The sequence below is a fragment of the Geotrypetes seraphini genome, chromosome 7 (assembly GCF_902459505.1).
Source record: "Geotrypetes seraphini chromosome 7, aGeoSer1.1, whole genome shotgun sequence".
Classification (NCBI taxonomy): domain Eukaryota; kingdom Metazoa; phylum Chordata; class Amphibia; order Gymnophiona; family Dermophiidae; genus Geotrypetes; species Geotrypetes seraphini.
Window position 1 is genome coordinate 29,741,885 of NC_047090.1, and position 26,924 is coordinate 29,768,808.

The following is a 26,924-nucleotide window of genomic DNA, read 5'->3' on the forward strand; positions in this document are numbered from 1 at the left end:
TCAGACCGGACCGGGACTGGAAGGTTCGGTGCCAAGAGAGCAGGGAGGAGCTGCTGCAACTGCTCTTTAAGCTGCACCTGGAGGACGGCTGTAATTCGCTCGTCCAAGGAAGGCACCGGTACTGCTTTCTTTTTCTGCGGTACCTGTGGTGCCGCTCGACGCCCAGAGGATGAGGAGGCAGATGACGATGCACTCACCTCTATGGGGGCGGAGCGTTTGCACGGGCGCCTCGTGGTCGGCAGGACTGGACTCGCTGCCACAGCGACCGGAGGGCGCTCGAGCGGGGAAGGCTTCTTAGTCGGCTTACCTGACTGGTGCGACGCCGGCGCGGTGTCATGCGGCGTCGAAGAAGTGGGTGCCGATTGCGAAGGAGCCGATGCCGGTGTTGATGCCGCAGAATCAGCCATCTCGGCACCGAAAAGTAATTTCTGTTGAATTTGACGGTTTTTCAACGTTCTCTTTTTCAAGGTGGCACAACGGGTGCAGGTGGAAGCCCTATGATCCGGACCCAAGCACTGTAAGCACAAGTTGTGCGGGTCGGTCAAAGAAATGGGCCGTGCACACCATTGGCACTTTTTGAACCCTGGCTGAGGGGGCATGAACGTAAAAACGGCCTCTGCCAAATCAAAAGCCAAGGCTTCGATGGTGGCAATAGGCCCCGCCGGGGCGAACCCGAGCAAAAAAAAGAAGAAAGATTTTTTTTTTTTACTAATGAAGAAAATAAAAATAAAAGAGAGAAGATACTCTTCCGAAAACAAATTTACGCGAGCGGGAAGGCGAAAAAAGAGCTTTTCAACAGCCGTTGAAAAGAACGCGTCTTCTTAGCTCCGCGGAAACTAAGAAACTGGGGACCGCGTGCCTCCGTCGGGCGGGAAGGCACTCGCGCGTGCGCGGTGCAGCCTACTAGAACTTTCCAAGTTCTTAGAGTGCAATCACTCTAAAATTGTCCATACCGGGGCTCCGTCGGTGCCGTCACCCATCAGTCAAGAATATGCTGCCTACTTGTCCTGGCATAAACATATTTCCATTTCGATTATGAGCCCCCTAAGGTCTGATGACAACCAAATTTCAGTTTGGACTCAAACTTTCTGATTGAGACTATAGGCAGGCACAGGTGATAATGACATACCTATCTACTAGAACATATATTAACACACCTATCTACTAGAACATATATTAACAAGGTAAGAACTTAAATCTCTTTTTCTAGTGCAATAGCTGTGTCATTTTGGATGGACAGGACTTACAAAAACAGTCCCATAAATCTAGGGTGGAACCTCTGCATCAGCTCATAACACTGAGAACCCAAAGGCGGAGCCCTCCTTTGTAGCTATATCCACTCAGTAAAACTTGGAAAATGTATGCAGAATGGACCACTTCCCTACAAATCTCCTTGGGGTAGACTGCCTGATCTTCCGCCCAAGTAGCCACATTTCTAGTCGAATGTGCCTTTGCTGTTTTCCACAGGCAAAATATGCTGACAAAATGGCCCTACAGATCCATCTAGAAATCGTGGCCTTAGATGCTGATGTGCCGTGAGCACAAAAAGATGGTCAGACAGCCTGAACTCATTAATCTCAAGATATTGTAGAAGCACTCTCCTCACATCCAACTTTTTCAAAATCTGGTCCTTCTTCTTAGATTCTGTGGACTGGAACGCTGGCCATCTGAACTCTTGATTGACATGGAAAGCAGAAACAACTTTTGGCATAAAAGATGGAATGGTGCACATAGAAACAACAACCTTTGTGATCTTGAGGAAGGGATCTCTGCAGGAAAGATCCTGTAGCTCTGAGACTCTTCTTGCTGAGATAAGGGCCATGATCAAAAATGTCTTGAGTGTAAGATTCATCAAGAATACTTCCTTCAGTGGCTCAAATGGAGCCTGACTGAGGTCTTGCAAAACAATGTTAAGGTTCCATGATGGAAAAGGATGTTTTACTAGGAGCTTGAACCACAGCATCCCCTTTAGAAATCCAGATGAAACACCAAGAAAGCTTTACGCTCTTGAGCTCTGAAACAAGAGTCCCACCACTTGGACTCTGAGGGATGCCACTGTAAGACCCTTGTCAAGGCCAGCCTGTAAGAAAGCTAACACCATGGAGATCAGAGCAGAGAAAGGTTCCTCCTTTTCCTTAATGCACTAGTGCTGGAAAGTTTCCTATTAGCATAAGCAGAGACCATCGTAGGCTTTTTGGCTTTGAGAAGTGTAGCAATCACTACCTCTGAGTATCCTTTGCGTTCTAACACAAGAGCTCAAGAGCCATAAGCCATAAGAGCAAATTGATCCAGATTTTCTATGACCACTGGCCCCTAAGAAAGAAGGGCTGGCTGTAATCTCAGTGTGAGACCTGCCACCCTCTGAAGACACACTAGATCTGCTTAATATGGTCAATCAGGTAGGCCTCCATCAAATCCAGAGAAGTCAGAAATTCCCTCGGAACCACCTCTGCTATGTCTCCATGTGAAAGCGTGGAACTTTCAGCGCTGCATTGATGTGTGTAAGATCCAATCTTCTGAGACTTTCTTGGGAACTATGAAGTATATGGAGTATCTGCTCGAGCCTATGGTACTTTGTGTGTGTCTAAGTGCTTAGAAAATGAGTCTATGTAACTATATTAAATCAAGTTTTTAAGCCAGTCTTAAATTTGGTGAATGATTCTTCAGATGGCAAATATAACGGTAGTTCAATCCATTGTTTTGGTGCTAGAAAAAAAGAATGCAGAATGTCTAGTTGATTCAAAAGAATGATGAGGGATGGGATGAACTAAACCAGTGATTCCCAACCCTGTCCTGGAGGAACACCAGGCCAATCGGGTTTTCAGGCTAGCCCTAATGAATATGCATGAGAGAGATTTGCATATGATGGAAGTGATAGGCATGCAAATTTGCTTCATGCATATTCATTAGGGCTAGCCTGAAAACCCAATTGGCCTGGTGTTCCTCCAGGACAGGGTTGGGAACCAATGAACTAAACAATGGACACATAGATTGTAAAGATCGAGAAGTTACATAAAGCAGCCTATGAACACATCCACACAATTCGGCCAGGTGTAGACATAATGGAGTTTTCACCTTTGGCACTGGTTTTACTTTGTCTACAAGAGAAAAAAAGAATACTCAGAATCACAAAATATGAGTTTGGAGTATTGCTATCTAATAAGACACTTGAAGTTTCAAGTTTCAAGTTTTATTCAGTATTTGATTAATCGCTTATCGTAACTACTAAGCGATTTACATTTACAGAAAATACATAATAAAAATTAACAATAATATTATACAATCTAAAAATCAATTTAAAAACAAACTAGACAAATTTGGACAGGAAACATTGGGAAAAAGGGGGAAGAAATACAATTTGTAATAGGAAAGGAGGGATAAATAAGGGTCAATACACAGAATGGATGGGAAAACAAAATTATATATATACCGTATATAGCTGACTGAAGTGAAAGGGAGTTGTAAAGAGTAATTGGCAATTCAATTAAGGATTAAAAGCGTCTATAAAAAGAAAGCTCTTGAGTTGGCTTTTAAATTTGTCGAGGTTTTTCTCCTCCCTTAAATAAAGTGGTAGAGAATTCCATGTTTGCGGTGCTGTGACTGAGAAAATATACTGTCTTCTGGTATTTATGATTTTGAGAGAGGGGATAACTAATAAACGTTGCTGATTGGATCGTAAAGTTTTTTGAGAAGTGTATGGAATTAGAACTTTATAAATGAATGATGGATTTTTGGATGATAAAGATTTAAAGGTGAGTAAAGATAGCTTGTATAAAATTCGATGTCCCACTGGGAGCCAATGTGCTTTTTGTAATAAAGGGGTTACATGGTCAAATTTTTTGGCCCCAGTAATTAATTTAATAGATGTATTTTGTATGATCTGTAGTCTTCTGATTTCTTTTTGGGCCATTCCTTTGAATAAAGCATTACAATAATCGATTTTTGCAATAATTAATGAATTAATTAATATGTTTAAAGATTTGGCACAGAGAAATTTCGAAATAGAACGAATTTGACGTAATCTGGAAAAAGAGGCTTTGACTACATAACTAATGTGGTCATGATAAGTTAAGTTTTCGTCAAGGATGACACCTAAGATCCGAATTTTGTTAATTTGTTTAAGCGTTACTCCTTGGATTTTAATAGGAACAGATATTTTATGATTTTCTTTCCAAGGAAAAAGTAACGTGTTGGTTTTATTAATGTTTAGGGACAGTCTATTGTTGTCCAACCATAAATGAATCTGTTTGAGTTTGTCATTAATATTGACGATTTCGGATTGATTATTGGGGTCGATGGGATGTGGTATGATATCTAAGAGGATACTTGGTATGATATCTAAGAGGAATTTGTGGACTATATCAAAACTTTTTATAGTTTTTGTCAAGTGGCCTTAGTCAAATCAGAAAATACCCAGATACCATGGCCCCAGGTAAAGCTGACCTTAGCTACAGACACTGAATTTTCTCATTATGTGACCATGACAACAAAGGAGTATAAACAGAGATATGCATAAAGCAACAAATGTAATGATCGCAAAGTACTTCGCTGCTCCAGGACAAGGACAAGACTGAATGCATTTTCTTGGATTTGCAACTCTTAGGTGGCACTAAAGACTGGATAAACACGTGATGATTTTACCTGTTTCCAATTAATATTAAATCAACAATGTGATGTCAGTGAATATGGGTAGGGCTTATATGCTAACTAGTTACCATCTATAGAAACTTATAATAACTGGATATGTAAATTTATGATTTGCTCCTGAATACAAGTAAGATGCAGCATTTTGTCTCTTGGGCATTTTTGTGTGCCATGCTTTCCTATCTTTCTGCTTCTGCTCTCTTGCCTTTCTGTCTGTAAATATGTGTAGTTAGGTTTCAGAAAGAACTAGTATATCAGGGTAAGGTAAGATTTTGGTGATTCCTACTTCATATATGCAGGGGCACGTAAAAGCTCATATTGAAAAGGATTTTGCAGTCCACTAAAGTGATGCAAGAAATTGAACCTGTTGTTCCTTTTGTTTGGAATATTCTGATGGGGCTAAGCAGAAACTGCTAGCTTTTTCAGCAGCTCTAGCGGGAGTAGGTTCTCTGAGGAAGCCATCAGCGAAACGCGTCAGGACCTGCTATACACGCCGCAGTGAACCCTTCAAAGAATTCTTAAGAAAAGCACTTGCGCTTCAAGATAAGTTTATTTATTCAACTATATGCACTTTAATGACTAGACGTTTTGAGTACCTTATGAATTTATAGCACTGTTGAAAATTCATTTTTACTGGCAACAAAATGGTGCAATGATAGACTCTTAAAAGCACAGTCAGGGGTTCGTCCCCGTTTGTGATTTTTTTTTTTGCCATCTTTGGTTCAGTTTAAAGGGATTTGAAACTTTAGAGTGCCCCCCATTTTTGTTGTTTATTTTTTTTGCCGAGTATCCTTTTGGGACACTAGTTTTTGTGTGAAACAATACCCAGTAGTTTATTTGGGAGTCCAACTCTGAGCTACTGCCTTTTTTGTTTGCACTTCAGATTACTTGTGGGAGCAGGTTGTTGTTGGGTTTGTTTTTTTAAATTCCTTCTGTGCATAGTTGGTTTCTTGAGTCTTTTGCTTGTGATCTGCCTTAATGGCTTTTCCTGGCTCTGGCCCTTTAGGAACTGACACAGCCAGCAGCTAATGAAGCAATTGAGCAGTTGCTATAATGGGGTGAAAAAGGCAAAGGCACACACCTAGAGGCGGGGAGGAGTCAGGGGCGGGGCCATGTGTCCTCTCCTTTTGACTTTACAAATATGGTAACCGCCAAAGGAATATCCTTCTACCTCTTGTTCTGCAGGCTCATGCAGGAAATGCTGCTGAGGTTCTTGACAACAGTTTGACCCCGGCATAGCGAGTAATTGCCCGGCATTTTCCCTCTCATTTCGCTCATAGTGAGACATTCTCTCTTCCCTCCCCACCTCCCTTGTTTTCATCTCCCCTCCCCCCTCGGCCGGTTTCCCCTCTCTCACCTCCCTGCAGGCTCAGCATCTCTCCGAACCCCCGTTGCTAAGCGCTTCTTCCACCGCTCACGACGAGACCACCGTCTTCGAGCTTCGCCCACGACTCTCCAGCGCGCGCGCGCCAGTGCCGGTAGCTATGGCAACGAACGGACGCTTCCCTCGCTGCCGCGCGCCCCGCCCCCTCAGCCCCAACTTCCCGTTTCCGGCGTGCGTAGGGCACGCCGGAGCGGGAAGGCTCGACGAGCCGCGGGAAGGGGGTCGTGGCCGTTGCGGTGGCCGCCGCTCACCGTGGATACTATCGGCGCGTTGGCAGGACGGCGGGGGCGGAGGAGCAGGCAAGAAAGGCTGCTGGATTCGGGGTGAGTGGCGGGTTGAGATACTTAGAGCTCGCGGGTAAGGGGGGTGAGCGAAGGGGGAAAGAGGAAGCGCTGCTGGACCCATGGGGTGGATAGGATAACAGATGCTGGATCCATTGGGGGAGGGGGAATATGCAGGACTCACAGGGTTAAGGTGAGTGAAGAAGGAGGGAGAGATGATGGACCCCACTGGGTGAAAGAAAGAGGGAGGGAGAGATGCCACACCATGAGAAGGAGAGAAAGACAGATAGACTCCTGGTTTCTCGTCTGCATAATCTGCTGGAGACAGAGGGACATAGGCAGATCAGGAGTGTTCATGGAATTTGTGCACTGTGATATAGAACAAGGGGAGTCTGCACCTAATATGAGACAGGAATTTACACCAGGTCTAAGTTGGTGTAAATCGTCAGCTGCGGATCCTGGTGCTAAGCACCATTTATAGAATAGCATTTAGGCCAGGGGTGTCAAAGTCCCTCCTCGAGGGCCACAGTCCAGTCGGGTTTTCAGGATTTCCCCAATGAATATGCATGAGATCTATTTGCATGCACTGCTATTATTGTATGCTAATAGATCTCATGCATATTTATTAGGGAAATCCTGAAAACCCGACTCAATTGCAGCCCTTGAGGAGGGACTTTGACACCTCTGATTTAGGCCCTGATTCGGTAAAGTCCATTTGATATCGGTACCTAATTTACTACTACTAATTATTTCTATAGCACTATCAGATATACGTAGCACTGTACAGAGTCGTGACAAAGCCAGTACCTGCTCAAAGGAGCTTACAATCTAGATCAGACATGGGCAACTCTGGTCCTTGAGGGTCAGAATCCAATCGGGTTTTCAGGATTTCCCCAATGAATATGCATTGAAAGCAGTGCATGCAAATAGATCTCATGCATATTCATTGGGGAAATCCTGAAAACCCAATTGGATTCCGGCCCTCGAGGACCGGAGTTGCCTATGTCTGATCTAGACAGACAAACAGGATGCCATGGATATAGTTAGGGGGAATGGTTAATCTGCTGGATTAGAGTTAGGATTGAAGGGGCTGCATCAAAAAGGTGGGATTTCAGTCTGCTTTTAAACAAGGGAAGGGGTGTGGCAGACATACTCAAGTAGTTTATTCCCAGCTAAAGAAAGATAAGGAGACAAATTTTTCTCAATCCCTGCGAGAACCAATTTTCCTGTCTGGTGAGTTCTTTTCCTGCCCTTGCCCCATTCCTTCAAGCTCTGTCTTCATCTGCACAAGCCTCAAACTTTAAAATCATAATTGTTCAAGGTTTGTGGGGTTAAGGCTGAGCTTACAGGAATGGGCAGGGATGGGGAAAAATGTGTCCCCGTGTCATTCTCTATTTCCAGCATACGGGGCAACTAGATGAAAGGAACAAAGTCTGGAATTGGCAGTGGAGGAGAAGGGTACAACTAAGAACAGTTGATCTGAGGAACAGAGTTCTTTGGAAGATGTATAAGGAGTGAAGAGGCCGCTGCTAGCACCTCCAAAGTATTTTAATGACCTCACACCAACAGCCCAATTGCTGTATATAATATATGTTTAATAGTAATAAACAAAAGTCAGCTTACATGGAATAAGATATGGTACAGCAGTTAGGCCAACGGATGCTAACATACAGAGTGCTGGCAATCTGTTATGTGTGATCCGTTCTAACGTTTAAGTCAGCAGGTATGCTACTTTTATACCCTAGTTTAGTAGCCTAGGGTTAAGAATGCTATCTGGTTACTAATTACATACTGTACTTAGTTTCTATTGGATTGTTGCATTTGTCTTTTTTGTTGATTGGATGGTATATACATACTGGCAATTGAGTCATAATGAAGCATTGTATCACTTGGTGTCAAATATAACTTCTCTATTTTCCCTGACAATGCATTCTTAATACATAATCCCTGAGTTTCAAGTTTTATTTTGATTTGATGAATCGCTTATTCAAATTTGCTAAGCGAGTTACAATAAAAAAGGTAAACATACATTTAGACATACTATTTAAAATTTAAAAATGATGGGTTGACTGACAGACTTACAAACTGATCGATACACAAGGGATGGAGGAATAAAGTTACAACTCAATGTTTTAAAGTAGAAAAAAAGAGCCATAGATGGAAAAAACATTAGGAAGGGAGTAGTATAAACCTGGAGGGTAACTACTTTAAGATTTAAGTATAATTTAAAGATTAAAAGCATCTTTAAAAAGAAAACTTTTTAAAACGGCTAAGATCATTTTTTTCTCTTATATAATGAGGCAAAGTGTTCCAAAGTTGCGGAGCCATCACCCAAAACATATCACGTCGTCGAGTTTCGATAACTTTCAAGGAGGGGACTACTATAAGCTTTTGGTTAGTAGTCCGAAGAGAGCGCGGTGTATTATAAGGAATAAGCATTCTATTAATAAATTGTGGTTCATTGGTAGAAAGGGTTTTAAATACTAGGAGTAATGTTTTAAAGGTGATACGGTGATTGATTGGAAGCCAGTGTGAATTGATCAGAAAAGGAATAACATGATCGTATTTTTTTTACCGTTATGAATGAGTTTGATGGTTGTGTTCTGTATTATTTGGAGACGCTTCTTTTCTTTTTGTGTGATATTTATTAATAATGAATTACAGTAATCAAGTTTAGCGATAATTAGGGAATGGATTAGAATGTTTAATGATTTTGGCTCGAGAAACTTAGAGATTGAGCGAATCATGTGTAACCTGTAGAAGCAAAATTTGACGGTATTACTTATGTGTTCATGATAAGAGAATTTATCGTCAATAATGACACCCAGTATTTTTAAAGATGTTACTAAATCTAGATGAATGTTATCAAGGGTAAAAGGAGTACTTAAGCTTATTCCCTTTTTCCATGGGAAAAGTAAAGCTTTTGTTTTTTGTATATTTAGAGCTAGCATGTTGGAATTAAGCCAGTCTTTGACTGTCAGCTATTTTCACCTGTGGTTAATGTCACTTTGGCCATGTCGTCCTGACCTGGAGTTATGTGGTTTGGTTTCTCTGGTGACCCAAGCATTTCTTGGAAAGTCCCAGAATAGAATATCCAACACTTGTCACAGTCTGCAAATGTTTGCCAGCTTCTAGGGCAAAGATGAAATTCTCTCAAAAACATGTTGTTTGTGCTAACAGGGAAAGATATACTTTTTGCACTGTTCATAAATCTTGTGTAAGTCCAATTCAGTAGCACAATGTGTCTCTCTTAAATGGCTCTTCTGGGGGGTCTCATGAGGGTCTTCACCCTCAGGAGAGAGAGGAAAGATATTGAGGGGCAGCAGAATGAACACACATATAGATTAGTAATAGGAGTTTGAACTGTATGTGAAGGCAGATAGGGAGCCAGTGAAGTGATTTAAGGAGGGATGATGTAATTAAACAATAGACTTAATCAGTGCCTATGTTAGCACTCAGAACCTCACAATTAGCTTGAATTGGATTTCATTGAAAGACACCTAACTCAAAAATCTCAATTCTGTAAAAAGTAGCGCCTAACCTAAAATGCCTACACTAAAAGTGGGCATGGTTAGGGGACAGATCATGGACATGTTTTCAAGTTAGGCACCTCTTTTGTGAATCAGGTGCCATTAGGCTCTGATATCAGGCCTAACTTCAGTCCCACCCTGGCATAAATTGGGGACGCCTAAATGTTAGGATGCTGAGTGCTGCCTAGGTTGACTTTATAGAATCAGGGCCTAAGTACAAACTTTTATCGGTGCTGATTTTTCAGCACCACCTTTGTATATAGAATTTAGTCCACAGGGGACAATTGAACTTAAAATAGGAAAAAAAAGTCAGTTTGAGAACGGGAGAGATTTTGAGGTATGGAATAAAAAGGTCACATCTGTTGATGGATGAAGCAGTCTCCAAGTATCATGAAATTAAAAATCATCCATGAAATTTAACAAGAAAAATCAGCTTTTAGAGGAAGAGGCATAGTTTGATTTCCTATCGATTGTAGTAGTATTGAGAACCAAATTGAAACTCCCCTCCTATGATTAATGGAGTTGGATGAAAAATGAAGTTATTGGCTATAGTTTTGAAAAATGGAGGGTTATCACAGTGCAAATCAGTGGCACCTGGGGTGGTGGTGCCCATCCTCCACCCTCTTCTCCACCCCCTGCCTCCACACGCTTCTTCCCCGTCCCCTCCTGCTGCGCACCGCTTCCCTTCCCCCAAACCTCTGTAACATTCCTGGCGGGAGCAGCAACTGCCAAGCTGCTGTCAAGCCAGCGTTGGCTCTTCCTCTGACCTCACATCCTAGGCATGGGTCCAAGAAGTGACAGAGGAAGAGCTGACGCGATAACAGCTTGGCGGTTGCTGCTCGCGCCGGGAACGTTACAGAGGTACAGTGAAGGGAAGTGGTATGAAGGAGCAAGGGATTAGAGAGGACGGGTGCCTGTACCCCCACTAAGATAGCGCCCCCACTAAGAATAACTTCAGTAAGAGAGCCAGCCAGACCGCGGGCCATGGCCAGACCTGGAGACCTGTGTTAGACAGAGTAAAGGCGGGAGGGGGGGGAGTTGCCGCCTCTGTGGTTAAGGTGCCTCCGCATGTACAGTAGAAGGAGCCAGCGTACCACCGCTGGCTCCTTTTACTGCGCATGTCTGGCATGGAAGCACACATCACGGAGTCGGGGATCAGGGCGTTGCAAGTGCACATGCGCACTTAGGGTTTTATTATAGAGGATGTTTTAAAAGATAGTTATATTTAGAATTTTAAAGTTTCTTCTGATAAAAGTACGTTGAGGGAGAGTGTATTGATATAAGACCAGAACTTTTGTCTTTTGAAAGGTTTATTCAGACCTGTGGAGGGGCATAATCAAAAAAAACGTCTAAGTCCCCTTTTGGCCTAAGGTCTTAAACGTTGAAAGTAGAAGCAGAGAAAATGTCCATTATAAAAAAAAAAAGTCCAAAAGGAGGAGTTTTTTTTGATAATTCCCTGCCTCTATGTTCAGCTGTTTAAACGCCCAGACCACCACTACGTATAAACTTACACCATATAATCAACCTAAAAAAAGCCTAAGTCCCAAACGCCCAAAATAAGGGCTTTTAGGCGAAGGAGGAGCCGGTCCTTCGCCTAAAAGCTGGATTCTGTAACCGGTGTCTGTCAAAAACCACACCGGTTACAGAATCCCACCCCCCCTACAATGATCCGGGCAGGAGGGAGCCCAAACCCTCTTGCCCTGGTGGCACCCCGAACCCCCGACAGCATCGGGGTAAGAGGGAGCCCAAGCTTTCTTGCCCCGCCGACTCCCCGACAGCTTCGGTGGCAAGAGGGAGCCCAAGCCATCTTGCCCCGCTGACTCCCCGACAGCATCGGTGGCAAGAGGGAGCCCAAGCCCTCTTGCCCCGCCGACTCCCCGACAGCATCGGGGCAAGAAGGAGCCCAAGCCCTCTTGCCCCGCCGACTCCCCAACAGCATCGGGGGCAAGAGGGAGCCCAAGCCCTCTTGCCCCGCGATCCCCAACCCCCCCTCCCCTGCCGAGTCCGATGGGGCCAGTTGGGAGCCCAAGCCCTCCTAGTCCGGTGATACTCCCATCCCCCACTAAAATATGGGCAGGAGGGATCCCAGGCCCTCCTGCCCTCGACGCAACCCCCTCACGACCGCCCCCCCCCTGCCAACCCACGACCTCCCGCCGACCGCACAAACCCCCAACCCCCCCTCCCCATACCTTAAAAATTGTTGGTCAGACGGATGGGTGCCAAGCCCGTCCATCTGACAGGTCAGCCATCTCCAGAATGGCTGGCCTAGGGCCTGATTGGCCCAGGCGGCTCAAACCCTGCCCACAGGGCTAGAACTTGATGGTTGAGACTGTATGTCAGTAATTTGTGACCATGCGCTGTGCTATTGTCTGATGCCCTTAGGGGGATATCTAATGCCTGGGTATGCTGTATCATCTGCGTGCCACTGTTTTATCCTCATGGCTAAAGGGCATTCTTCCTTGCCGAATGTTATGATCATTGTCTGCTAATACAGCACTGCTGTTATCTGATGCTGCCTTTACATTAGGATTTATGCTACCTGCAGGAATCTCCAGGGCAGGATCCCAAAACACCATTGGTGCGTCGACCATAACAGGCGTACCAGTTGTGACTTGGGCTCCCATTATAACCTGTATTGCTGCATTGGTCTCTTTTAGGCCTTCAGCAAGGAGAGTGCTGCATGAATTAACACAAGAAAAGTCTTTGTTACAGTCAGAGGAATTAACCTGCCCGCTTAACTGAGCCCAATTCTATCCACCTTGTAGCAAATTATAGTTCTCGGGCATTGCCTGATATAGTCCTTGAGTTGGACCTGGATGCTGAATGGCCCCCTGCTGAGCAGGGTGTGTCTGAGATTAAGAATTCTTCGGATGGTTCTATATGGTTGTTAATACAGGATCAACCAAACTCACCTTATTATATCAAACTATTAGATGATTCTGACAGATTTCAAAGGATGAATTTTGGCAGTTGAACTGTTTTGCCATGGTAATAGATATTAGTAGGCAGTACATATAGAAACCATTAAGAAAGCTGAACAGTTCAGTCAGTAGATTTCACAGTAGAATTTACAACATAGAAAATAACCCTTTTACAAAACTTCAGTAGCGATGCTGCCTTGGTAAATACACTGAAGTCCATAGGAATGAATGGGCTTTGGTGCATTTACCACGGCAGCATTGCTACTGCGACTTCGCAAAAGGGGATCTAAGAGGCAGTTCATTAAGGATAGCAGTGTAGCAGCTGTAATTGAGATGAGAACAGGTGGAGGTAAGCATGAAGAGCATGGAATTTTTTTGTGTGTGTTTGTGTTAGTTCTATAAGCCTCTTTGACCAGGAGAAGAGGAAAGAATCATTTGCAAAGGAGCAAATTTCCATATTCTATGTTTCACTGAAACATAGGAACTCTTTGGGCCAGTTATCCCAGGACAAGCAGGCATGATATTCTCACATGTGGGTGACGTCATCTACGGAGCCCCGGCGCGGACAGCTTTTCAAGCAAACTTGCTAGAAGTTTCAAGTTTGCACACTGCACCACGCATGTGCGTGCCTTCTGCCCACTAGAGGGCGCATCCCACCTCGTGGTCCTCAGTTCCAGTTCAAATTTTTCCGCGGAGCAAGAAAGCCCTGTGGATCTGAGCTCCAGTGTTTTTGCCTTCTAGCTGCCGCGTTTAGTTTGTTTATTGATCGGATTAATCGCGGTGCTGCTTTATTTTTCGTCCGTTTTACAAAAAAAAAAAAAAAAAAAAAAAAATAATAATAATTGTTTTTCGTTGGGCTCCGGGGGCTCCCGGAAGCCTGAGCCGGGGAACGTCGGTCGTTCCCGGCCTTCTTCTTTTTCTCGTCGATGTCCCGTCCTGTTACGGGATTCAAGAAATGCAGCCGGTGTGAGAGACTACTCTCCATCACCGACCCTCACCGGTGGTGCATTGTCTGTCTTGGGCCCGAACATCCAACAGCCTCGTGTGATCGCTGTGCTACCTTCCAGAACAGGGCCCTCCGTCGCCGTAAGGCCAGAATGGCGGAATTGTTCGCCGTCGACGCGCCGCCCAAGGCCTCGACGTCGGCCTCGGCTTCGGCCCCGGCCTTGACCTCGGCCTCGGCGTCCTCGGGGGCCTCGGCGTCGCCTCGGCCCTCATCTTCGAAGCCGTCGTCATCGAAGCCAACTTCGGGTAAGTCCTCTGTTCCATCCCCTTCAGCAAAGAAGCCATCCTCGAGTCAGGCCAAAGCGGGTGGGTCGACCCCGACCCCGCATCGGACCTCGACTCCGCACACCCCGAGGGAATACTCGAGACCGAGGTCGCCCTCCAGGGAGTGTGCCCCGGACTCGGAACTCCCCACCTTCGTGGGGATTCCGGCCTTCCAGGATCTCCTTCGAGCCTTGATCTCATCGGAGCTGTCGGGAGCCCTGGAAGTGCTGCAGCGTGCTGCGGGCCCGGCGGCGTCGACCTCGGCCGGGGCGCCCCCGGCCTCGGAGGCCCCGGTCTCGGCTCCCTCGACCTCGGGAGCCCCGGCCTCGGCGACCTCGGTCTCGGGTATTGCGGCCCCGTCCACCTCGGCCTCGGCCCCGCCCCGGACCTCGACCTCGGGGGAGCCTCCTGAGCGCAGTGTCCGCCCAAAAGAAAAGTTCCGCAGAGTGCGCCGACTTTCCTCCTCGGCTTCGGGATCTTCCCCGGACGCCTCGCCCTCGAGGCGACCTCGGACGAGGCGCCGATCGAGGAAGCCTAAGCGACCCCGAGGCTCGCCTCGGCGCGATCGTTCCTCGTCGTTCGGGGGCGAGGCGCTGCAGGTGTCGGAGTTGCGCCTCGATAATCCGAGGCTCCTCCGCTCACCCCGGGGAAAGTCTTCCCGTGCCGCCTCGCCGAGGAAACGGGAGAGGACCCCACGGACCCCGGGATCCTCCCCCAGGGACTCCCCTAGGAGGATGATTTCACCCTCCCCCTCGAGGGCCGTGGAGAGAGGATCCTGGGATTCAGGATCGGTTAGGAATCCTCAGTATTCCCATGAGGCCTCCCCCCGCTCCTCGGCGGGACGGTCGAGAACCCCGTCCCCCCAGGCTAGGCCGTCCTCCTTCTCATCTTTTGTCCAGGACATGGCCCAAGCCCTGGGGATTGACCTGATGGTAGGTTCCAAATATTCCAAGGAATTTCTAGAGGAACAGGACCTTCCCACTCCCCCTAGAGAGGTACCTAGACTCCCTCTCAACAGTGTCCTCCTGCAGACCTGGCTGAAGAACTTGTCGAGCCCTCTTACAGGCACGTCTGTCCCGTCAAAAATGGAATCAAAGTATAGGACGATTCCCCCGAAAGGGTTTGATAAGGCGCAGCTCTCCCACCAGTCCCTCCTGGTGGAATCTGCCCTTAAAAAATCACAGCCCTCACGGGTTTCTGCGGCGGTTCCACCCGGCAGGGAGGGGCGGACCCTGGACAAGTTTGGCCGTCGCCTCTATTCAAACACTCTGATGGCCACCAGAGTTCTAAATTACTCCTTCACCTTTTCCTCCTACTTGCGTGGGATGGTGAAGGACCTTCCTCAATATCGGAACTCGTTACCGGACTCCCAAAGAGCAGGATTCGATAAGTTTATGTCCAACCTGTCTCAATTGCGGTTGTACCTATTCCATTCAGTGTACGACACCTTTGAGCTGGTTTCGAGGGTGTCGGCCCTCGCAGTGGCCATGCGCCGCTTGGCCTGGCTTCGCACCCTCGACATGGACCCAAACCTGCAGGAACGTCTTGCAGACCTGCCCTGTGTGGGGTCCGAGTTATTTGACGAGTCTTTGGAGGCGGCGACCAAGCGGTTGTCGGAACAGGAACGCTCTTTAGCATCCCTGGTCCGCCCCAAACCTAGGCCCCCGCCGCAGAAACCTTTCCGGCCTCCGCCGCGCCGGTACCCCCAGAAGTCGACCCCGTCTTTCTCAAGACCGCCTCCGAGACGTCCGTCTCAACGAGGCAGAGGGGGACAAACCCAAGCCCCGGCGCAGGGCCCTTCTAAGCCCGCGCCTTCCTTTTGACGGGCTGAGCGGACGGGGCGGGTTCCCCTCCGCACCTTCACCAGAACCCCTTCCCATCGGGGGGCGTCTTCGGTCCTTCCGGAAGGCATGGACCGCGATTACCTCAGACGCTTGGGTGCTCCGGATCGTCTCCGAAGGCTACTCGCTCAATTTTGTGTCCTCGCCACCGGACAGTCCCCCAAATTTAGCCTTGTGCAACCGGTCGCAACTACCGACCCTTCTGACCGAAGCCAAAGCTCTCCTGAAGCTTCGGGCGGTCGAGCCGGTCCCCAAGGACCAGTGGGGGACGGGATTTTACTCCCGTTACTTTTTGGTCCCAAAAAAGACCGGGGACATGCGCCCCATACTCGACCTCAGGAAGCTCAACAAATGCCTGGCCAGGGAGAAATTTCGAATGCTATCTCTCCCGGTCTTGTATCCTCTTTTGGAGGAAGGGGACTGGATGTGCTCCCTCGACTTGAAGGAAGCATATACCCATGTCCCGGTGCACCCCACCTGCCGAAAATTCTTACGATTCCAGGTGGGAGACCTACACCTCCAGTACAGAGTCCTGCCCTTCGGCCTGGCCGCGTCCCCACGAGTATTCACGAAGTGCATGGTAGTAGTGGCGGCAGCCCTGAGGTCTCGCGGGCTCCATGTGTTCCCTTACCTGGACGACTGGCTCATCAAAGCCCCGACCAGGGAGGAGGTTATCTCAGCGACCCGACAGTCTATTGCCTTCCTGCAAACCCTCGGATTCGAGATAAACTTTCCAAAGTCTCAGTTGAGGCCGGCTCAGTCTCTTCAATTCATAGGTGCGGTGCTGGACACGGTGCGCCTGCGCTCCTACCTTCCGACCCAACGGTTGGAAGTCTTGGTACGGATGAGCCGCCAGGTCTCTCAACTACCAAGGGTGTCGGCCAAGCGCATGATGATGCTGCTCGGCCATATGGCCTCGACGGTACACGTCACGCCATTTGCGAGGCTGCATCTGAGGATCCCTCAGTATACACTCGCATCACAATGGCGCCAGGAGTGCGATCCGGAGTCGCGCCTCATTTCGGTGACTCCGCTTTTGCGGAAATCGCTAAGTTGGTGGACAGACTCTTCAAATCTGTCCACGGGACTAATGTTTCGCACTCCCCCATTTCGCAAGGTTCTGACCACGGACTCCTCGGACTACGCGTGGGGAGCCCACCTCGACGGTCTTCGCACACAGGGCCTGTGGTCGGCAGAGGACCGTCGCTGTCACATCAACGTGCTAGAGCTTCGGGCCATCTTCCTAGCACTTCGAGCCTTCGTTCACGTAGTACAGGACCAGGTGGTCCTCGTCCGCACGGACAACCAAGTAGCAATGTACTATGTGAACAAACAGGGGGGAACGGGGTCGTGGCCCCTCTGCTCCGAGGCCCTTCGCCTCTGGGAGTGGGCGGCCTCCCGGAACATCTTCCTCCGGGCGGTCTACATCCAGGGGGAACTGAATTGTCTGGCGGACAAACTCAGTCGACTCCTGCAACCCCACGAGTGGACTCTACACTCAGCAGTTCTGCACGAGGTCTTCGCTCGCTGGGGAACGCCACAGGTAGATCTGTTCGCCTCTCCGGAGACACACAAACTACCACTGTATTGCTCTCGGATGTACTCGCGGGATCGTCTGGAGGCGGATGCCTTCCTTCTCGATTGGGACGGGAAGTTCCTCTATGCATTCCCTCCTTTCCCTCTGATCATGCGAACGTTGGTACATCTCAGATCGTCCACGGCCACGATGATTCTCATAGCTCCTCGGTGGCCGCGTCAGAACTGGTTCTCCCTACTGCTCCAACTCAGCGCCAGGGAACCCCTTCTTCTGCCTGTCTGTCCTTCTCTGCTATCTCAGAATCAAGGATCCATGTTACATCCCAATCTGCAGTCATTGCACCTGACAGCTTGGTTTCTTGTTCCCTGACCCCTCCGGACCTGTCTCAATCAGTGAGGGAAGTGCTGGAAGCCTCCCGCAAGATCTCGACGAGGCTTTGCTATTCGCAGAAATGGACCAGGTTTTCCACCTGGTGCTCATCTTTCCTCCTGGACCCGGTATCGGCCCCGGTACCCTCGGTTCTGGACTACTTATTCCATTTGTCGCGCTCTGGCCTGAAAACCACTTCGGTGCGTGTCCATCTTAGTGCGATTTCCGCCTTCCACCAACACCTGGATGGACGCCCTCTGTCTCTCCATCCCTTGGTGACACGCTTCATGAAAGGATTACTCAGGGTTTGTCCCCCGCTCAAACCTCCCCCAGTCGTATGGAATTTGAATGTGGTTTTAGCTCAACTGATGAAACCACCCTTTGAGCCACTCAACAAGTCCCTCTTGAAATTTCTGACTTGGAAGGTGGTGTTTCTGATTGCCCTCACCTCCGCTAGGCGGATGGGGGAACTACAAGCCTTGGTTGCGGACCCACCCTTCACCGTATTCCATCATGACAAGGTGGTCCTCCGCACCCATCCTAAGTTCGTCCCGAAGGTTGTTTCTGATTTCCACCTCAATCAGTCCATTGTCCTTCCTGTGTTCTTCCCTAAGCCCCACTCCCATCCTGGCGAGACGGCGCTTCACACGCTTGACTGTAAGAGGGCGTTGGCATTTTACCTTCAACGCACCAAGTCCCATCGGAAGGTCCCGCAATTATTCTTGTCCTTCGATCCCAATCGATTAGGGCACCCAGTTTCCAAGCGCACTCTGTCTAACTGGTTGGCGGCGTGCATTTCCCTTTGCTATACTCAGGCTGGCCTTCCTCCCCCGGGTCGAGTCACGGGGCACAAGGTCCGAGCAATGGCAGCTTCGATAGCCTTCCTCCGTTCCACCCCGATGGAAGACATATGTAAGGCTGCCACTTGGTCTTCGGTTCATACATTCACCTCTCACTACTGTCTGGACACTCTGTCCAGGAATGACGGCCGGTTTGGCCAGTCAGTTTTACAAAATCTGTTTTCTTAAATTTGCCATCCTCCCACCTGCCCTTTTTGGTTTGGCTTGGAGGTCACCCACATGTGAGAATATCATGCCTGCTTGTCCTGGGATAAAGCACAGTTACTTACCGTAACAGGTGTTATCCAGGGACAGCAGGCATATATTCTCACAACCCGCCCACCTCCCCGGGGATGGCTTCTAAGCTAGTTATGGAACTGAGGACCACGAGGTGGGATGCGCCCTCTAGTGGGCAGAAGGCACGCACATGCGTGGTGCAGTGTGCAAACTTGAAACTTCTAGCAAGTTTGCTTGAAAAGCTGTCCGCGCCGGGGCTCCGTAGATGACGTCACCCACATGTGAGAATATATGCCTGCTGTCCCTGGATAACACCTGTTACGGTAAGTAACTGTGCTTTTTGGGGAAGCATATTTTTCTGGGAAATTGGATCTTTCTACATTTTGGGACTCTGCTTGGTACTTGTGAGTAAGTTGTGACCTGAACTGGCTAGTGTTATGGGCAGGATACTGGGGTAGATGAACCCTTGGTCTGACTTAGGCCTAGATGCACTAAACAGAGTTGGTAAGACCGCGTGGGTCCGCTGCTTTCTGATTTTTGGCCAATTCCAAAAGAGTGACTGATGCTCAAACAAGTTTGCATGTAAATCATTTAAGCAGAGGTTTGTTGTAATCCCTGTCCGATCCCGCTGATGAATCGCTGTGAGAGTGACTCTCACACATGCGCAGAGCCTGCAGGGGAAGCCCCGATACAACCTCCAGCTACTCAGCTGTTTGGGGCTGGAAACTCACACACAATATTTGTCCCCATTTTAAAAAAAGTCATGTCGGTTCCCCCCTCCCGAACACAGCTGTTGCACCCCCCCTCAACCAAGGGTCCCCAAACCCCCCAATGATGACCACTCTCACAACAGCAATGCACCCAGAGAGACAGGAGGGATGCCCACTCTCTCCTGCCTCAGCAACCCGGTTGTGCATCTGGGCCACCTGGACTCCCCCTCCCATCACCCTACCAACAAGACCCCTAAAGACAGCCCTATTAGGCTTCGAGGGGTCAGCTTGGAACCTCCCAGACCCTTCCCCATAACTCATTGTAGAGTCTAGCAAGAGGGATGCTCACTACTTCTTGTCAGCAGACCCGCCTCTTCAAAATAATGGACCTATTCTCTTCCAGGCAGGGCAGGATTAATTCGTCGAGGGCCCCTAGGCACACAAGTACACTGCGCCCCCTGCCCTGCCCCACCCCACCATGCGCCCAGGCGGAAACAGGCAGCTGCATCAGAGGGAAGCTTTGGGCAAGCAGCACCGCTTGCACAATTACAGTTCCCGTTGCCTTTCTTACCCGCGTTGCTTGCTTGTCTTACTTTCTGTTGATGGGGGGGGGGGGGGGGGGTTGCTGATCCGGGTGGGCCCGCGTTGCGATCGATGCTGGAGGGGCCCATCGCCGTTTGGGAAAAACAATGTTGATGTCTTCCTTCATCGGGCCCCCCTGACCATTTCGGGCCCTAGGCACGTGCCTACTTGGCCTATTGGTTAATCCTGCTCTGCTTCCGGGTGCTTCCTGGGATGCACTGGGGTGGGGCCTGATTGGCCTGGATACCTTAAGCCCCTCTTATGGGAGAGACCTTAGGTATTTGAGCCAATCAAGGCCTTTGGCCACCTTCCAGGTGCATCCTGGGATACAGTGGGGAGGGGCCTAAAACTCTGATTGACTTGAGTGCATCTGAGCCCTAGTAGGGCAACTCTTACGTTCTTGTGGGAACCCCATTTTTGTTGGTAGTCTTTTCCTTTCTCTATTACCCTGTTTTATGCTAAAGACAATAGGTAGGGAGGGAGTTCCATTTGCAAGATGACTTATAGCGGTTCTCTTGCGTCCCCAAGTTCAGGAAAGGGTGCAAAAAAAATAGAGCAAAAAACCCAGTGTGGATAACAAATGCAGTGAAAAAGGCGATAAGTGACAAGAAGGCATCATTCAAAAAATGGAAAAAGGACAAATCAGAGGACAACCAAAAGGAGCACAAAAAACATCAAAAGGAGTGTCACCGAGTAGTTAGAAAAGCAAAAAGAAAATATGAAAAGAGACTGGTGGGGAAAGCAACAAACTTCAAATCATTCTTCAGGTACATCAAGGGGAAGCAACCAGCAAGGGAGGAAGAGGGACCCTTGGATGATGGAGACAGAAAGGGAGTGGTAAAAGAGGAAAAGGAGATAGCTGACAGGTTAAACAAATTCTTCACTTCAGTTTTCACGAGGGAGGACACAACCAATATTCCGGAACCCGAGGAGATCGCAAAAGGAGACCAGGATGAAAATCTGGTCCAACTAGAGGTGAGCAAGGCGGATGTCCTCAGGCAGATAGACAGGTTAAAGAGCGACAAATCGCCAGGTCCGGACGGCATTCACCCAAGGGTGCTCAAGGAACTAAGGAACGAAATAGCTGAGCCACTTCGACAAATATGCAACCTATCCTTAAAAACTGGAGAAATACCGGAAGACTAGAAAATAGCAAATATCATGCCCATCTTCAAGAAAAGCTCAAGGGGAGACCCAGGAAACTACAGGCCGGTGAGCTTGACCTCAGTCCCGGGAAAGATGTTGGAAGCGCTGATTAAAGACAGCATCTGGGAACACATCAAACACTGGGCAGCTAAAGCCGAGCCAGCATGGCTTCTGCAAGGGCAGGTCATGCCTCACAAACTTATTATATTTCTTTAAGGGGGTAAACAGCCAGGTGGATAAAGGGGGATCTATAGACATCATTTACCTTGACTTCCAAAAAGCCTTCGACAAGGTACCACACGAAAGAGTGCTGAGGAAGCTATGGAACCACGGGGTGCAAGGGGAGGTCCACCGATGGATCAAAAACTGGCTGGCGGACAGGAAACAGAGGGTTGGAATAAAGGGCCATTACTCAGACTGGCAATGGGTCACGAGCGGAGTTCCGCAGGGGTCGGTGCTGGTTCCGCTCCTATTCAATGTATTTATTAACGACCTGGAGGCAGGAACAAAATGTGAGGTTATTAAATTTGCGGATGACACCAAACTATACAGCAGGGTTGAAAACACGGAGGACTGCAAAGATCTCCAAAAAGATCTGACAGCGCTGGAAGAGTGGGCAAAAAAGTGGCAAATGTGCTTCAACATAGGGAAATGCAAGGTCATGCACGTGGGGAAAAAGAACCCGATGTTCACTTACAAAATGGGGGGGATCACCGCTAGGGGTGAGTGACATTTAAAGAGATCTGGGAGTGATGGTAGACACATCATTGAAGGCGTTGGCGCAGTGCGCTGTGGCCTCGAGGAAGGCAAACAAAATGTTGGGCATCATTAAGAAGGGTATCACGACCAGGACGAAGGAAGTCATCCTGCCACTGTATCGTGCAATGGTGCGCCTGCACCTGGAGTACTGTGTCCAGTACTGGTCGCCGTACCTCAAGAAGGACATGGCGGTACTTGAGAGAGTCCAGAGAAGAGCAACTAAGTAATAAAGGGTATGGAGGACCTCTCATATGCTGACAGACTGAAAAGGCTGGGGCTTTTCTCCCTGGAAAAGTGGAGACTTAGAGGAGACATGATAGAAACCTTCAAGATCATGAAGGGCATAGAAAGAGTAGATAGGGACAGATTTTTCAAACTATGGGGAACCACAAGTACAAGGGGGCACTCAGAGAAATTGAAAGGGGGAAGGTTTAGAACAAATGCCAGGAAGTTCTTTTTCACCCAGAGGGTGGTGGATACATGGAACGCGCTACCGGAGGATGTGATAAGCAGGAGCACCCTACAGGGCTTCAAAGAAGGTTTGGATAGGTACCTGGAAGACCAAGGGATTGAGGGGTATAGATAGGAGTAGAGGTAGGTTATAGGGATAGGATTAGAGACAGTACAGAATTAGTCAGGGACATTATTCAGGCAATTAGGCCTGATGGGCCACCGCGGGAGCGGACCGCTGAGCGAGATGGACCTCTGGTCTGACTCGGCGGAGGCAACTTCTTATGTTCTTATGAAAGCATATTTTATTTGTTGAAAATAGCTCTTATAAAACTTCAGGTGTATACAAGCACACAAGTATGTGTCTGACAAGAGAATATATAGGTGATCGGGGAGTTGGTCAGAGCAAGCACTGAGTTGTGATGTATGCAGACACAAATTTACAGCTGCCTCAGAGCAGGCATACATTTGTTTGTGAGCCTTTATGAGATTATTTATTTTATTAAATAGGCTCTACTTTAAGCATTTTTAGCCTTCCACGGCTTGCATCATGATTGTAGTAGTTGTCCGGATTATGCCTTGTCAAAATAAGTGGATACCCTGAAGAAAGCCACAACACAATGACTGAAACGTTAATTCTACTTATTCTGACAAGGCAAAGACCTGGACAACTGCAACAATCTCTTTTTTTTTTTTCAGGCACTTTGTTATCAAATTAATCCCCATTAAATGCATTTTAATTGAGGAAAATAACTTTTTTGTTTCAGGGCAAACAATAAGACATAACCAAACACAATAATATGACAGCAAAATTATGTTTATTTGTTCTGATTCATAAAGGTGAGGGTAAAATGCATGTTACAATGTGAATTTCCCCCCTCATATTCAGCCTATGGTGATAAGTGGTTTTAAAACTTCTGATCACCAGAGGCTGAATCTAACCCAGATAGTCAAAACAGGGTCATGTCCAGATACTGGCATTGAATATTTGGGTTAGCGGCTGACCCCGAAGATATATGGGTAGAAACATAGAAACATAGAAAGATGACGGCAGAAAAGGGCTACAGCCCACCAAGTCTGCCCACCCCATCGAGTCCGAGTACTAATGACCCAGCTCCTTAGCTCAACCCCCGTAGGGATCCCACGTGGATGTCCCATTTATTTTTAAAGTCGAGTACACTGGTGGCCTCGACCACTTGCACCGGAAGTTTGTTCCAGTGATCTACTACCCTTTCTGTAAAGAAATACTTCCTGGTGTCACCATTAAATTTCCCTCCTCTGAGTTTGAACGGGTGTCCCCTTGTGATCGAGGATCCCTTGGGGCAGAATATATCGCTTTCCGCCTCGACACGACCTGTGATGTACTTAAACGTCTCAATCATGTCTCCCCTTTCTCTACGCTCCTCAAGAGTGTAGAGCTGCAGTTTGTTCAGTCTTTCCTCGTATGGGAGACTCCTGAGTCCGGAGACCATTCTAGTGGCCATTCGCTGGACCGGCTTAGTCAGGACCAGCACCCTGTTAGCTGAGCAGGCAAATCTAGGATTGCCTTTTTAGTAGTCCTATCTACCAAGTTAACTATTGTGTTTGGGTACTGACACTAAATATGGCCAGTACCTACGGAACTGCCAGCTCTTCTTGATTCTGCCTATGGATCACCCTGGCACTAACTGCACAATGCTGTGATGGTCAGAAGGGATATTTAGCGGCACTGTGGGGGAAATGCTCAAAGATGTGCCAAAGGGTAGCCAGCGGTAGGGCGTTCTACCACCAGTTAACCAACCAATCTGGAAGCAAGTTTTCTAAAAAAAAAGAGGTGTGAATGGCGCCAGTGTCGTGCTTAAGAAGTGCTTAGAAGCATGTAAGGCCACCTAAGGCCGTTGTGGGCGTGGCTTGCACTGAAAGTGTCCTTAGGCGCCCCTGTGCACTTCTGTAAGTTCAACACCGGCACCTTAAATGTAGGCTTCTAAAATATTGGCCGGTGTTAAAAAAAAAAAAAAAAAGTGAAATTCTGTAATCGGCATTGGTTCGCGTTTGACACGTTGTTGGTGGCCGCTTCTTAGGCGCCCACCGATACCAGTGTCAATTATATAGGGTGGACCTTGGAAAAGTAGCCCGCCTCTAATACGCGACTCACGGGCAGACACACTGAAGAAGTTTCATGACTTACGCGAGGCGCTGGATAAGTTTTGGGTTCATGAACAGTTTACGGAGGAGCGGACTGTGAGCAAGGGGTTATGGCCACCATGTTCCCCGGCCTTGTCCACCTGCGAGTTTTATCTGTGGGGACATTTAAAGCAGAAAGCGTGTGCCAACTGTCCACATACCATGGATGGGACTCAAGGAAAACATCGCAAACACTTTCCGCAGCATCACTGTTGAAGAGGTGCAAGCAGTATCCGCCAATATGATCTGACGTGCCCAAAGGTGCGTAGCTGCGAACGGGGACCACTTTCACCATCTGTTGTAAACTTATGGGTAAGTGAATAAAAACAATCCACTTGCTCGCTCATCTCGTCATACTATCGCCGGAGGCGGGCTACTTTTCCGTGGGCCCACCCCCCGTGTAGTTAAATGCTGCTGAATATTCATATTATAGAATAATCAAGACATAACCAAAAACTGAGTTCTCTGTCTATTAAGCGTGCACTACATGTAGGTTGAGGTACAAGATAGAGCTTTTATAAAATAAATCGTATACAAATGGTCTTCTCTGATATTGTATCCTCCTCTTATCTAAAAACATCTTTTCTGCAGTGTAAACCCCAGTTCTGGTGATTTGCACAGAGGATTTGTCTGAAACTGCCTGTGATTTCACATTGATCTGCCTGGCTCTGTTGAAAGAAACCTTTGTACCGTTTTGCAGAAGAAATATGCTTAAAGCGGATCAAATGGGAATAAATATAACAATAACTTTATTTTTGTATACCGCAGTACCAGAATAGTTCAGAGCAGTTTACTTGACAAGAGACTGTACATCTACAGCGAAATTTACAAATAAGTCAATCAATATAACTTAGCGAGTCAGGAGCAGGCAAGAAGGAGATAGAGAGGTTATAAACAAGTCAGTCGGCGTGGCTTAGGAAGTCGGGTGCAGGTAGGTGGGAGGTGCAGGTAGGGAGAAGGCAGGTAGGTGGGAGGTGCAGGAAGGTGGGAGGTACAAGGCATAGTTAAAAGTAGAGTTCCAAGGAGGGCGGGAGTCAGAGATATTTGTCAAAGAGATAAGTTTTGATTGACTTCCTGAAAGTTTGGTAGGAGGGAGAATTAGAGATGAGAGTGGATAGACATTTGTTCCATTTGCATGCCTGGAACGCCAGGGATCTGTCAAGGAATCTCTTGTAGATGCAGCACTTTAGGGACGGGAAGGCAAACAAGTGGGCGTTACGTGTGCGGGTGGGGCCCGGACGGACAAAGTGATCTGATAGGTAGATTGGCATGTCTTCTTGCCATGAATATCTTCTTGCCATGTTATGATTATACATAAAAGTAATAAATTGGTTAAATGAATTGCATTGAATATTCTCAGGCTACATCTAAGAGAAATTTAAGCTGTGTACATTGTGGTAAAATTCCTTGCAAAAATATTTGTATGATGAAACCATGGGACACTAACATTCAGGCACACTTTCTAGTTAGGAATATCCTGTTTACTAATTAGCTCCATTTCTCCGTGCAGCAGGTAATTTGATCACCTGGGATGCTTTTGGAGAGCAGGTGGAAGAGTGACTTGTCCTTCATTCATAGAGCTGGGCTGAATATATGCTTTTTACATCATTACCGTCTCACCTGTCTACAAGGATGGATGCTTTCCCTACCTCGCTCCCTCAGGCTGGTGGAGCTGCAGGCTTTCCAGCTTCAGATACAGAACTCCAAAAAATGTTAATCGATGAAAGAATGAGATGTGAACTGCATAAAACACATTATCAAACCCTTAAGGCTGAGCATACAAGGTATGGTAGATTGAGTTTTGCTATTTTAGTTTTATTACACTTCTGAATTACTCTGATGTCGGGTTTTTCTATCTTAATTTGCAAAATAATTATTAATGCATGAGACTAACGTTTAACTAAATATGGAAAATTACAAACATTTGTTGTGATAAAAAAACATAATTTTAAATGCCTTAAGGGTTTTTGAGAAGTGTTTAAATGAAATGTTTTGTGTCTTGTTTTAATGAAACAAGGGTTTCACTGAACGAAGGGCCCGGATTTGATATACCTTTCTGTGGTACAGCCAATGTGCTTTACATATGTTCAGTTACTTTTCTTCCTAGTGGGCTCACAGTCCCCTTCTTTCAAAAAGGCACGCCAGCAACTGCTTCAAGGCAAAACCCCCGAAGCCCTTTAAATCTCTATGGGCTTTAGGGCAATAACTGCAGTGGCAGCCCCTAGCGTGGCTTTGTAAAAGAGAGGGAATATGCTTTTGTAC

General features: G+C 47.5%; 1 protein-coding gene across 4 annotated transcripts in view; it reads left to right on the forward strand.

Annotated features, from left to right (window-relative positions):
* Positions 1-4,576: 4,576 nt before the first annotated feature.
* The window catches only part of CEP83 (centrosomal protein 83), a 91,782-nt gene continuing 69,434 nt past the window's right edge, over positions 4,577-26,924 (forward strand). Inside the window, exons 1-2 of one of the 4 annotated variants that reach the window (XM_033952778.1) lie at positions 4,577-4,689; positions 26,173-26,446. In XM_033952778.1, coding sequence (XP_033808669.1) covers positions 26,256-26,446 — 191 coding nt within the window. In that variant the 5' untranslated portion in view covers positions 4,577-4,689; positions 26,173-26,255. Of the gene's footprint in view, positions 4,690-6,182; positions 6,352-26,172; positions 26,447-26,924 lie in introns of those variants that run through there. The other 3 variants (XM_033952779.1, XM_033952776.1, XM_033952777.1) reach the window with 3 other exon arrangements.